Source organism: Macaca mulatta, chromosome 2 (genome assembly GCF_049350105.2).
Source record: "Macaca mulatta isolate MMU2019108-1 chromosome 2, T2T-MMU8v2.0, whole genome shotgun sequence".
NCBI classification, from domain to species: domain Eukaryota; kingdom Metazoa; phylum Chordata; class Mammalia; order Primates; family Cercopithecidae; genus Macaca; species Macaca mulatta.
The window spans coordinates 114923247-114936602 of NC_133407.1; the positions used below are offsets into that span (position 1 = coordinate 114923247).

The window sequence follows — 13356 nt, forward strand, 5'->3', positions numbered from 1 at the left end:
AGGAGGGTGGATCACCTGAGGTCAGGACTTTGAGACCAGCCTGGTCAACATGGTGAAACTCCGTTTCTAATAAAAATGCAAAAATTAGCCAGCATGGTGGCGGGTGCCTGTAATCTCAGCGACTCAGGAGGCTGAGGCAGGAGAATCGGAGCCCGGAAGGGGGAGGTTGCACTAAGCCGAGATTGTGCCACTGTGCTCCAGCCTGGGCAACAAGAACAAAACTTTGTCTCAAAAATAATAATAATAATAATAATAATAATAATAATAATAATTTTTAAATTTTTCAAAAACTTAATATTTTCTTTTTCTTAAATTCTTCAAAACAGTCATCAGCTCATTCTCCTATATATTACCAAAAGTTTTTACCATTTTTTAAAAATTCCTACTATGGGTTAGGCATGGTGGCTCATGCCTGTAACCCTAGCGCTTTGGGAGGCCAAGGCGGGTGAATCACCTGAGGTCAGGAGCTCAAGACCAGCCTCCTGGCCAACATGGTGAAACCTCGTCTCTACTAAAATTACAAAAACTGGCTGAGTACAGAAGCGCGTGCTTGTAGTTCCAACTATTCGGGAGGCTGAGGCATAAGAATTGCTTGAACCTAGGAGGCGGAGGTTGCAGTGAGCTGAGATTGTGCCACTGCACTCCAACCTAGGTGACAGAGCAAGACTGTCTCTCAAAAAAAAAAAAAAAAAAAAAATCTACTCTGAAGAACACATTTTTGGAAATTTTGTTGTAAAATTTCTACTGATACAGAATATATTTACCATGTATTTTCAGCGTATCTCTTTGTGCCCTTTTTCCAAACAGTGTAAAAAACTTAAAATATTAATTCTATCTATTATCTTCCACTGACATGTTATGAAGAATTCTGTTCCACCTTTTGTCCTCCTAAACTGTTTCTTTTGATTAACAGTTCTAGGTTTACAGGCCAGGCATGGTGGCTCATGCCTGTAATCCCAGCACTTTGGGAGGCGGAGGCGGGTGGATTACATGAGATCAGGAGTTTGAGACCAGCCTGGTCAACATGGCGAAACCACATCTCTACTAAAAATACAAAAATTATCTGGGTGTGGTGGCACATGCCTATAATCCCAGCTGCTCAGGAGGCTGGGGCAGGAGAATCACTTGAACCCGGGAGGCAGAGTTGCAGTGAGCTGACATCAGACCACTGCATTCCAACCTGGGTGACAGAGCAAAACTCTGACTCAATTTAAAAAAAAAAAATAGCCCTATGTTTACAAACAGACACTGAGGATATTTTCTACTATCTTCTGACCTCTACTGCCACTGTGGCAAAGTTTGCTGTGTTTGATTATTTGCAGGAATTTTTTTTACTCTAGTTGCTTTTAAGATCTCCTCTTTGGTAATCTTCACTGTACTTCCTGAATCTGAATGGTGATGTCTTTCATTAATTTTTAAAATTCTACTGTCATCTCTCTGAATGCTGTCATCTCTCTGAATATGCCTTTGTCCTTTCTCATCTCTCTACTCCTTCTACCTGAAACTCCCTTTAGATATTCTGAACTTTCTAATTCTAGTCCATGTTTCAACTTCTTTTATACTTTTCATTTCTTATTTCTAGGAGCTTCATTATTAGTTATCCTGTCAGATCTTCCAGTCCATTAATTGTATCTTCAGCTCTGTCTAAACTTCACTCTAACTCAGAGAGACAGGTGTCTCACTTTGTTGCCCAGGCTGATCTTGAATTCCTGGCCTCAAGGGATCCTCCTGCCTCAGCCTCCTGAGCAACTGAGACTATAAGCATGCATCCCTATACCCAGCTCATTTACTAAGTTTTTAAATTCCGTAACTATAATTTTTGTTTTTTCATAGAATCTTGAACTTTTCTTAGAGTTCGGATTCCTTATTTTACATCCAATAGTTTAACCATTTTTAAGAGTATAATTCAGTAGGACTAAGTACATTCACAATGTTAAATAACTATTACTGGTATAGTATCTATTTTCAGAACTTCTTCACTATGCAAACAAAAACTCTATAGCCCTCACTTTCAATTACGATTAAGACAACCAGACAGAAGATCAATAAGGAAATAGAGAACGTGGCCGGGCGCGGTGGCTCCAGCCTGTAATCCCAGCACTTTGGGAGGCCGAGACGGGTGGATCACGAGGTCAGGAGATCGAGACCATCCTGGCTAACACAGTGAAACCCCGTCTCTACTAAAAAATACAAAAAAAAATAGCCGGGCAAGGTGGCGGGCGCCTGTAGTCCCAGCTACTTGGGAGGCTGAGGCAGGAGAATGGCACAAACCCGGGAGGCGGAGCTTGCAGTGAGCTGAGATCCGGCCACTGCACTCCAGCCTGGGCGATAGCACGAGACTCCGTCTCAAAAAAAAAAAAAAAAAAAAAAAAAAAGGAAATAGAGAACGTGAACAACACTATAAGACATTGAACCTAAAAGATGTACACAGAAAACTCCACCCAACAACAGCAGATTACACAATCTTCTCGAGTACACATAGAACTTTTTCCATGTTCTTTTATGTTTTTTTTTTTCCAGAGTAAACCATATGTTAGGCCACAAGTCTTAATAAATTTTTTAAAATGATTGAAATCTCATAATCTTTTCTAGTCACAACACAATGAAACTAGAAATCAACAATAGAAAACTATAATATTCACAAATACATGGAAATTAAACATCACTCTTGACTAACTAATGAGTCAAAGAAATCACAAGGGAAATTAGAAAGTCACTTTGGACAAATGAAAACACAACCATACCAAAACCTATGGAATGCAGCAAAGGCGGTGGTTAAAATGAAATTTATTTATTTATTTCTCTTTTTTTTTTGAGATGCAGCTTTGGTCTTGTTGCCCAGGCTGGAGTGCAATGGCACAATCTCGGCTCACTGCAAGCTCTGCCTCCTGAGTTTGAGTGATTCTCCTGCCTCAGCCTCCCAAACAGCTGGGACTACAGGCACATGCCACTACGCCTGGCTAATTTTGTATTTTTAGTAGAGATGGGATTTCACCATGTTGCCCAGGCTGCTCTCGAACTCCTGACCTCAGGTGATCCATTCACCTCAGCCTCCCAAAGCGCTGGGATTACAGGCGTGAGGCACTGCACCCAGCCAGAATGAAATTTATAGCTGCAAACACATACAATTAAAAAAGAAGAAAGATCTCAAATCAAATTCGGAACTAGGCCTAACTATGCCTTATTCTATATGACACTAGAAAAAAACAATACTCAAAGCTAGCAAAAGAAATAATAAAGATTATAGTGGAGAAAAATGAAATAGAGAACAGAAAAATACAGAAAGTCAATGAAACTACAAGTTCTTTACCAAGATCAACAAAATTGACAAAGTTTTGGCAAGACAGGTCAAGAATAAAAGAGAGGACTCAAATTACTAGGATCAGAAATGAAACAGGCCTCATTACTATCAACTTTATAGAAATAAAAAGATTTATAAGAGAATACCATATACAATTGTACAACAACAAATTGGATAACCAAGATAAAATGGACAAATCTACCAAAACTGACTCATAAACAGAAAAACTAAACAGACCTATAAGTAGCAAGGAAATTGAATCAATAATCAAAAACTTCTCAAAACAGAAAAACCCAGGACATGATGACTTCACTAGTAAATTCTACAAAACATCTAAAGAAGAATTAAAGCCAGGTACAGTGGCTTACATCTGTAATCCCAACAATTTGAGAGGCTGAGGCAGGAGGATCACTTGAGGCTAGGAGTTTGAGACAACTTAAGCAACAAAACCAGACCCATCTCTTTAAATAATTAAATAAAATAAAGAAGAATTAACACCAATCCTTCTCAAAACTCCTCCCAAAAACTGACTAGGAAGTAACACTTCCTAACTCATTTTATGATGCCAGCATTACCAAAGCTAAAGACACTATGAGAAAAGAAAACTATAGACCAATATATCACTAATGACTATAGTTATAAAAATCCTCAACAAAATACTAGGAAAATGAATTCAGCAACATAAGAGGATTATACATCATGACTAAATAAACTGTATTTCAGGAATTCAAAGATAGTTCAACATGCCACATGACCACTGCAACTGATACCAAAAAAATGTTGACAAGTCAATACCTTATAATGAAAAAACTATAAACTAGAAATAGAAGGAAACATCAGCATAATAAAGGCCATTTATGAAAACTCACAGCTAATATCATACTCAACAGTGAAAGACTCAAAGGCTTTCCCTTAAGATCAAGAAAAAGATGTCCACTTTTTTTTTAAAAGACAAGGTCTCCCTGTGTTTCCCAGGCTGGTCTTGAACTCCTGAGCACAAGCTATCTTCCCACCTCGGCCTCCCAAAGTACTGAGGTTACAGGCATCAGCTACCATGCCTGGTCAAGGTGTCCACTTTTGCCACTTCTATTAAACATAGTACTGGAAGTTCTAGTGAAAGTAACTAGACATAAAAAAGGAAATTAGCCGGGCGCGGTGGCTCAAGCCTGTAATCCCAGCACTTTGGGAGGCCGAGACGGGCGGATCACAAGGTCAGGAGATCGAGACCAGCCTGGCTAATACGGTGAAACCCCGTCTCTACTAAAAAAATACAAAAAACTAGCCGGGTGAGGTGGCGGGCGCCTGTAGTCCCAGCTACTCGGGAGGCTGAGGCAGGAGAATGGCATAGACCCGGGAGGCGGAGCTGGCAGTGAGCTGAGATGCGGCCACTGCACTCCAGCCTGGGCGACAGAGCAAGACTCTGTCTCAAAAAAAAAAAAAAAAAAAAAAAAAAAAAGGAAATTAAAGGAATCCAGATTAGAGAGGAAGAAGATTACATCTGTTGGCAAATGACATGAACTTATATGTATAAAACCCTAAAGACTCCATACACAAAAAAACCCATCAGTTAAGAAACACATTCGGCAAAGTATAGGACACAAAATCAACATACAAAAATCAGTTGCATTTCTACACACTAGCAATGAAAAATTTAAAAAGGAAATTATTTTTCTTTTTTTTTTTTAAGTGACAAGGTCTCATTCTGTCACCCAGGCCGGAATGCAGTGACATAATCATAACTCACGGCAACCTCGAACTCCTGCGCTGAAGCAATCCTCCTGCCTCAAACTCCCGACCAGCCAGGACTACAGCCATGTGCCACCACACTCAACATATATATATACACACATATATATATGCACACACATATTTTTACAGAAGGGGTCTCACTATGTTGCCCAGCCTGCAGTCAAATACTTTTAAATAAAAATAAATTTTAGCCCAGACAGAGTGGCTCATGCCTGCAATGCCAGCACCTTGGGAAACCAAGTCAGGGAGGATCATTTGAGCTCAGGAGTTCGAGACCGGCCTGGGCAACATAATGAGACTCTGTCTCTATTTTTTCATATATATTTTTAAAATAAATAGATTTTGGGTCAGGTGCAGTGGCTCATACCTGTAATCCCAGCACTATGGGAGGCCGAGACGGGTGGATCACCTGAGGCCAAGAGTTTGAGACCAGCCTGGCTAACATGGCGAAACCCCATCTCTACCAAAAATACAAAAAATTAGCTGGGCATGGTGGCAGGTCCATGTAATCCCAGCTACTCGGGAGGCTGAGGCAGGAGAATCTCTTGAACCTAGGAAGCAGAGGTTGCAGTGAGCTGAGATCGCGTCACTGCACTCTAGCCTGGGCAACAGGCAAAACTCAGTCTCAAAAAAAAAATTGTAAAGCTTTTTTTTCAATATCTCTGAAAGTAAAAGTCAGCAACTTTTTAAAAACAGTGGCTGAATAAAATCAACTTAGTACACTGAACCAGCATTTTAAAAAAGAAACAAAGTAAAAAGTATCAGAATGAATTGCACTAAGAGTAAACAGTGTTTTTAAAACTTCTTTTTCATACATATAATGTATGGACTGGGTTTCAAGGTTTTAAAAAAAAGTACATCACTATGTTTCACAAAATTTGAAAAACATTGTCCTAGAGCAGTAAGTCTTTTTCTTTTCTGTTTTGAGACAGGGTTTCATTCTGTCTCCCAGGCTGGAAAGCAGGGGCACAATCACAGCTCACTGCAGCCTCCACCTCCTGGGCCCAAGCAACCCTCCCATCTCAGCCTCCCAAGCAACTGAGACTACAGTGTGCACCACTACACCCACAAAGAGACTCCATCTCTTTGTAGATGAGGTCTCCTTAGGTCATCCAGGCTGAATAACTCTTAATTATAACTTTGAGGAACACCAATAGTCAATTTGTTGAGAAATAATTATTTCTGACTCATTAATTGCTATAATTAAAGTATTTTAAGAAACATTGATTCATTTAAAAAAGCTGCATAGGATACTTCTGAAGAGTACAGATCATCATGTAATCAAGTAACACAATATGAAAGAGGCTTGCAATCTGTTCTCTAAACACTGGATTCAAGACAATTTCCAATCTAATACACAATGGAGTAAGTCACTTCTCCCAATAAACCATTAATTAAGAACTGTTCTTGCAGAAAGCTTTATTATTCATAATTTCCCTTAAATAGGGTTTCTAACCTCCAAAAGGCATTCATTTCTTTTTAGATCTACAATGATGAAACTATAAAGAACCAGAGATGATTTTCCTACAAAGACAACATGGAAATTTTCAAAAAGCCCAGTTAAATCATCTGTAATTGGCTGGATGCGGTGGCTCACACCTGTAATCCCAGCACTTTGGGAGGCTGAGGCGGGTGAATCACCTGAGGTCAGGAGTTCGAGACCAGCCGGGCCAATGTGGTGAGACCCCATCTCTACTAAAAATACAAAAAAATATTAGCCAGGCATGGTGGCAGGCGCCTATAATCCCAGCTACTCAGGAGGTTGAGGCATAAGAATCGCTTGAAGCTAAGAGGCGGAAGTTGCAGTGAGCCGAGATCACACCATTGCACTCCAGTCTGGGCAACAGAGTGAGGCTCTGTCTCAAAAAAAAAAAAAAAAAAATCTGTAATCTTAGCTAAACCTTGTGTATACAAATATATTGCCATAAATGCTTGTACTATCCTGATTTTCAGAAGAATCCACATCAAAATTTTTTTACAAAGATATAGATTCTTCTAGTCTCACACAGGGGTTGCTAACTGGAGATATTAGTCTATAAGAAATACTGCAAATTATAACGTTAATCACAATGTTATTCTTTAAAATACTTTATGTGGCACAATTATTCTGCAATAAAAGTTAATATGAATTTTCTTAAAAGCTAAATAAGAATCCAGATCTTTAATTTGGGTCATACACTTAACTATGATAAGACTTCCAGGCTGGGTGCAGTGACTCATTCCTATAATCCCAGCACTTTGGGAGGTTGAGGCGGTAGAACTGCTTGAGCCCAAGAGTGTGAGACCAGCCTGGGCAACATAGGGAGACCTCATCTCTACAAAAATTTTTTTTAAAAATTAGCCAGGCATGGTGGCATTTGCCTATGGTCCTAGCTACTTGGGAGGCTGAGGCAGGAGAATGGTTTGAGACAAGGAGGTCAAGGCTGCAGTGAGCTGTGATCACACCACTACACTCCAGCCTGGGCAACAGAATGAGACCTGTCTCAAAAGAAAAGAAAACAAAAAAGGATTTCCAGAGTGCTTAAGAAGATTAAAATTTTAATAGCTTTAAAAATAAAGCAAGTGGCCAGGCGCAGTGGCTCACACCTGTAATCCCAGCACTTCGGAGGCTGAGGCAGGTGGATCACCTGAGGTAGGGAGTTTTAGAACAGCCTGACCAACATGGAGAAACCCCATCTCTACTAAAAATACAAAAATTAGCCAGGCGTGGTGGTGCGCACCTGTAATCCCAGCTACTCAGGAGGCTGAGGCAGGAGAACTGCTTGAACCCGGGAGGGAGAGGTTGCAGTGAGCTGAGACTGCGCCACTGCACTCCAGCCTGCACGACAGAGCGAGACTCCATCTCAAAAAAAAAAAAAAAAACAAGCCATGGGGCATATCCAATTCACATAGCAAATTCTTAAAGCTAGGATACAAAATATTTACATTACTTCTAAAACTTGAGTAATTTTTTTTTCTGTCTCACTCTCTTGTCAGGGCTGGAGTGCAGTAGCATGAATAGGGGTCACCACAGCCTCTACTTCCTGAGTTGAAGCGATCCTCCCGCCTCAGCATTCCAAATATCTGGGACTACAGGCATGACCTACCGTGCCCAGCTAATGATTTATTTTTGTAGAGACAGGGTCTTGCTGTATTGCCAAGGCATATGGCCGGTCTTAAACTACTGGGCTCTAGCAATCCTCCTGCCCTAGCCTCACAAAGTCCTGGGATTACAGATATGAGCCACCTCACCTGGCCCTAATTTTTCTCTTTATTTTATTTTATTTTATTTTATTTTATTTTATTTGAGATGGAGTCTCGCTCTGTTGCCCAGGGTGTGTGTAGTGGCATGATCTTATCTCACTGCAACTTCCACCTCCTGGGTTCAAGCGATTCTCATGCCTCAGCCTCCCAAGGAGCTGGGACTACAGGCGCACCCCACCACACCCAACTAATTTTTGTATTTTTTTGTACAGACAGGGTTTTGCCATGTTGGCCAGACTGGTCTCAAACTCCTAGCCTCAAGTGATCTACCCGCCTTGGCCACCGAAAATGCTGGGATTACAGGCGTGAGCCACTATGCCCAGCCCCTATTTTTTTTTTGGGGGGGACGGAATATCACTCTGTCACCCAGGATGGAGTGCAGTGGCACAATCACGGCTCACTGCAAGCTCCACCTCCCAGGTTCACACCATTCTCCTGCCTCAGGCTCCCAAGTAGCTAGGACTACAGGAGCCCACCACCACGCCTGGCGAATTTTTTGTATTTTTAGTAGAGATGGGGTTTCACCATGTTAGCCAGGATGGTCTCAATCTCCTGACCTCGTGATCCACCCACCTTGGCCTCCCATATTGCTGGGATTACAGGTGTGAGCCACCATGCCCGGCCAACCCAGTCCCTAATTTTTGATAGTTGAAGTATATGTGCATAGTCACTATCAATTTAACATTTGCTTGTCTTCCTAACACTTACTCTTATTTCAAATTATCAGTTTACTTTTGTTTGCCCACCCCCAAACACCTACATGAATGTAAAGCTCTCATGTTGCTAACAAAATATTCCAAGCCCCTACAACAAACACAGCACAAAAGAGATCTTCTAATATTAGCTACACGAATACTAAATACCACGTAGAAAAGGCTTCCTCAAATACAAAGCTCTTCATCACTGGGAAGGTCATTCATCAAGAGTAAGAGTTTGAGATCATAAATCCATTCCAGAAACACATGAGCCAGGCATGGTGTCCCACATCTATAATCCCAGCACTTTGGGAGGCCAAGGCAGGAAGATGATTTTAGCCCAGAAGTTCAAGACTAGCCTGGCAACATAGTGAGACCTTGTCTCTACAAAAAAATTTAAAAATTAGCCGGGCATGGTGGCACATGCCTCTACTCCCAGCTACTCAGGAGGCTGAGGTGGGAGAACAGCTTCAGCCCAAGAGGTCAAGGCTGCAGTGAGCCATGGTGATCTCACCACTTTACTCCAACCTGGGCAACAGAGACCCCATCTCAAAAAAAACGCTGGGTGCGGTGGCTCACACCTGTAATCCCAGCACTTTGGGACACCGAGGCGGGCGGATCATGAGGTCAGGAGTTCAAGACCAGCCTGACCAATATGGTGAAACCCCGTCTCTACTAAAAATACAAAAATTTGTCAGGCATGGTGGCACAAGCTTGTAGTCTCAGCTACTCGGTAGGCTGAGGCAAAAGAATCATCTGAACCTGGGAGGCGGAAGTCGGAGTGCACCAAGATCACACCACTGCACTCCAGCCTGGGTGACAAGAGCAAGACTCTGTCTCAAAAAAAGAAAAAAAAAAAAAAAAACCCCACACAACATATAGTTTCAAGATTTAAAAAAATACTATAACGGCCAGGTGCGGCAGCTCATGCCTGTAATCCCAGCACTCTGGGACGCCAAGGAGGATGACCAGATCACTTGAGTCAGGAGTTTGAGACCAGCCTAGCCAACATGGTGAAACACTGTCTCTACCAAAAATACAAACATTAGCCAGGCATGGTGGCAAACACTTGTAATCCCAGGTACCCAGGAGGCTGAGGCACAAGAATTGCTTGAACCCAGAAGGAAGTTGCAGTGAGCTGAGACTGCACCACTGCATTCCAGCCTGGGCGGCAGAGCGAGACTCAGTCTCAAAAAAAGAAAAAAAAAGTAAATAAAATAAAATTTAATACACTGCCTGGGCGCTATGGCTCACACCTGTAATCCCAGAACTTTGGGAGGCCAAGGCAGTGGATCACCTGAGGTCAGGAGTTCGAAGCCAGCCTGACCAACACTGTGAAATTTCATCTGTACTAAGATTACAAAAATTAACTGGTCATGGTGGTGGGCGCCTGTAATCCCAGCTACTTGGCAGGCTGAGGCAGGAGAATCGCTTGAGCCCAGGAGGCAGAGGTTGTAGTGAGCCGAAATTGCACCACAGAACTCCAGCATGGGTGACAAAGCAAGACACCATCTCAAAAAAAAAAAAAAAAAAAAAACTATAGCACCCAAGCAACAAGTATTCATCAAAATAACTATTTTTAAATTTCTGGCTGGGCGCAGAGGCTCACGACTATAATCCCAACAATCTGAAATGCTAAAGTGGGAGGATCACTTGAGCCCAGCTGCTCACTGGGCAATACAGCAAGACCCCATCTCAATTTTAAAAATGATAATAAAAAATAAATAATTTTATTAGTGCCTATCAGGATCTCTTAGATTTTTATAACATGTATTACTATATGAATAACAAAAACTGTAACAATGATTTTAACCACAAAGACAAATCAAATAGAACATAATTCAATTACAGCATAACATTACGACTTTACTTTTCGCTAAGTACCTTTTCTTGAAAGACAACAGCAGTTTCCAGCCCTGGCATGATGTCTAGTAGGAGTCTGCAAGCTGCAGTGTTTAAAGGGGGCTCTCGGCTTGTCATCACGTATGCATTCACCAGCTATAAAGAAAAAAAGAAATAGTGTTCATCTAAAATTCAACCCAGTCAAACTAAGGACATCTAATAAAACCTCAACATATTCCCATTACTTTCTTAACAGGTATGAAAGAAGACTGTATGTAACTAATTAAACTTTTACTAATAAAACCTTTAATTATTATAAACACTTATGATCCTGCTGAGCCATGATGATATCACACATAATTTCTTCTGCAGCTTTAAAGCCAAATCCCCCCAAAACAACTCAGCAATCACAGAAATTAAAGCTCGAATGCTGACGCCAGTGATGCACACTTGTAATCCCAGCACTTTGGGAAGCCAAGGCAGGAGGATCACTTAAGCTCAAGAGTTTGAAACCAGCCTAGACAACATGGCAAAACCCCATCTCTACCAAAAATACATAAATCAGTCAAGGGTGATGGCCCATGCCTGTAGTCCCAGCTAAACAGGAGGCTGAGGTGAGAGGATGCCCAGAGCCAAGGAAGTCAAGGCTGCAGTGAGCCCTAATCACCACTGCACTCCAGCCTGGGCAACAGTGATACCCTGTCTCAAAAAAAAAAAGAATGCCACAAAGAAACCTAACCCCTTCCATATACACTTTATTTTTTTTTTTATGGACAGGGTCTCATTCTGTCACTTAGGCTGGAGTGCAGTGGCACAAGCACAGCTCACTGCAGTCTCAACTTCCCAGTCTCAAGTGATCCCCAGCTTCAGCCTCCCAAGCAGCTGGGACCACAGGTGCACACCACCATGTCCAGCTAATTTTTAAATTTTTAGTAGAGACGGGGCCTCATTACGTTGCCCGAGCTAGCCTGTAACCCTTGGCTTCAAGTGATCCTCCCACCTCAGCCTCCCAAAGTGCTGGGATTACAGGCATGAGCCATCACATCTGGCCCCTACACCACTGCATATACACTTTTTTAAAAGCATAAGCAGGGCAATATGAGCCCCATATTCTTGACAATGGTTAATGAAAAACTCAGATTTTATAATAAATTATATATATAATTAATACATATAATAATATATATTAATAAAATCTCCATTTGGCACTTATTTACTGAATCTCTAACATTAAGTGGAACTATGTTCTGTGCTGGGCCTATAACAGTAAATAACTGACACAGTCCCACCAACCCAAGATTATCCAGGCTGGGTGTGGTGGCTCATCCCTGTAATCTCAGCACACTGGGTGGCCAAAATCTGAGGATCGCTTGAGCCCAGAATTCAAGACCAGCCTGGGCAACTCAGTGAAATCTTGTCTCTACAAAAAAATTTAAAACTTAGCCAGGCATGGTGGCACATGCCTGTGGTCTCAGCTACTCAGGAGGCTGAGGCAGGAGAATCCTTGAGCATGGAAGGTCAAGGCTGCAGTGAGTGATCATACCAATGCACTCAGAGTGAGATCCTGTCCCAAAAAAAAAAAAAGATGTGTGATTCAATAGAGGTGACATTTGGGAAAACACGTAATACCATGAGTAAAGGATGCTACAGAAGCCCCTAGGAGGGCACACAACCCCTGCAGAGGAATCAGAGAAGACTTAAGAGAAGAAGGGATTCCAAGCCAGGATGTAAAAGATTAGAAGAAGTATCTAAGGAAACACTGGAGGAGAGGAGGGCCAGAAGGCAAGAACTGAAACTGCAGAGAACAAAGTTCAGAGACAGATTTGCTTTTTATACCAAACTAAGAAACTTAAAATTTATCCTGAAGGTAACAGAAAGCCATTAATGGATTTTAAGCAAGAGGGTACCACAATTTCTGGGCTATAAAGTGAAGAATGAATTAGAGGAGGACAAGACAAGAAACCAGTAAAGACGTTATTTCAGTAACCAAGTGAGAAATGATTGGCTCAACTGTGGTCTAGCTAAAATGGGGTCTGGTGACAAGAACAGAACTAGAGAGATTTGTGAAGTTTAAGGTGAAGGGAATAATGACATCTGTAAATCCACTGTATAAGAGAGTTTGGAGGCGTAAAGGATGCTTTCTAGCTGACTAGACAAGGACATCATTACTGAATTAGAGAACAAGAGAAATAAATTATGGAGCAAACGGGGTTAGATACGTAAAATTCAAGGTGTATATGGGAGATACCCAGAAGGAAATGTCTAGAAGGCAGTTGGAAGTGATCTGAAACTAAGAAAGACACATTGGTGATACAGAAATAAATCTAGGAGTCAACATAATACAGATAATAATAGCTAACACTGGCTGGGTACAGTGGCTCATGCCTGTAATCCCAGCACTTTGGCAGGCCAAGGCAGGTGGATCACCCAAGGTCAGGAGTTTGAGAACAGCCTGACCAACATGGAGAAACCCCGTCTCTACCAAAAATACAAAAATTAGCCGGGTGTGCTGGTGCATGCCTGTAG

The 13356-nt window shown here is 41.7% G+C and overlaps 1 protein-coding gene and 1 long non-coding RNA gene across 12 annotated transcripts in view; one reads left to right on the forward strand and one right to left on the reverse strand.

Annotated features, from left to right (window-relative positions):
- DCAF1 (DDB1 and CUL4 associated factor 1) overlaps positions 1 to 13356 on the reverse strand; it is a 102176-nt gene that overhangs the window by 55092 nt on the left and 33728 nt on the right. For all 11 annotated transcript variants that reach the window (XR_013413982.1, XR_013413983.1, XR_013413984.1 and 8 more), the window contains one exon: positions 10873 to 10986. Coding sequence is in view for 8 of the 11 variants with exons in the window: in XM_077992955.1 (XP_077849081.1) it covers positions 10873 to 10986 (114 nt within the window). In the remaining 3 variants the exon portion in view is untranslated. The remainder of the gene's footprint in view (positions 1 to 10872; positions 10987 to 13356) is intronic.
- LOC144339217 (uncharacterized) overlaps positions 1 to 13356 on the forward strand; it is a 28939-nt gene that overhangs the window by 14645 nt on the left and 938 nt on the right. The gene's annotated exons all lie outside the window — the stretch shown is intronic.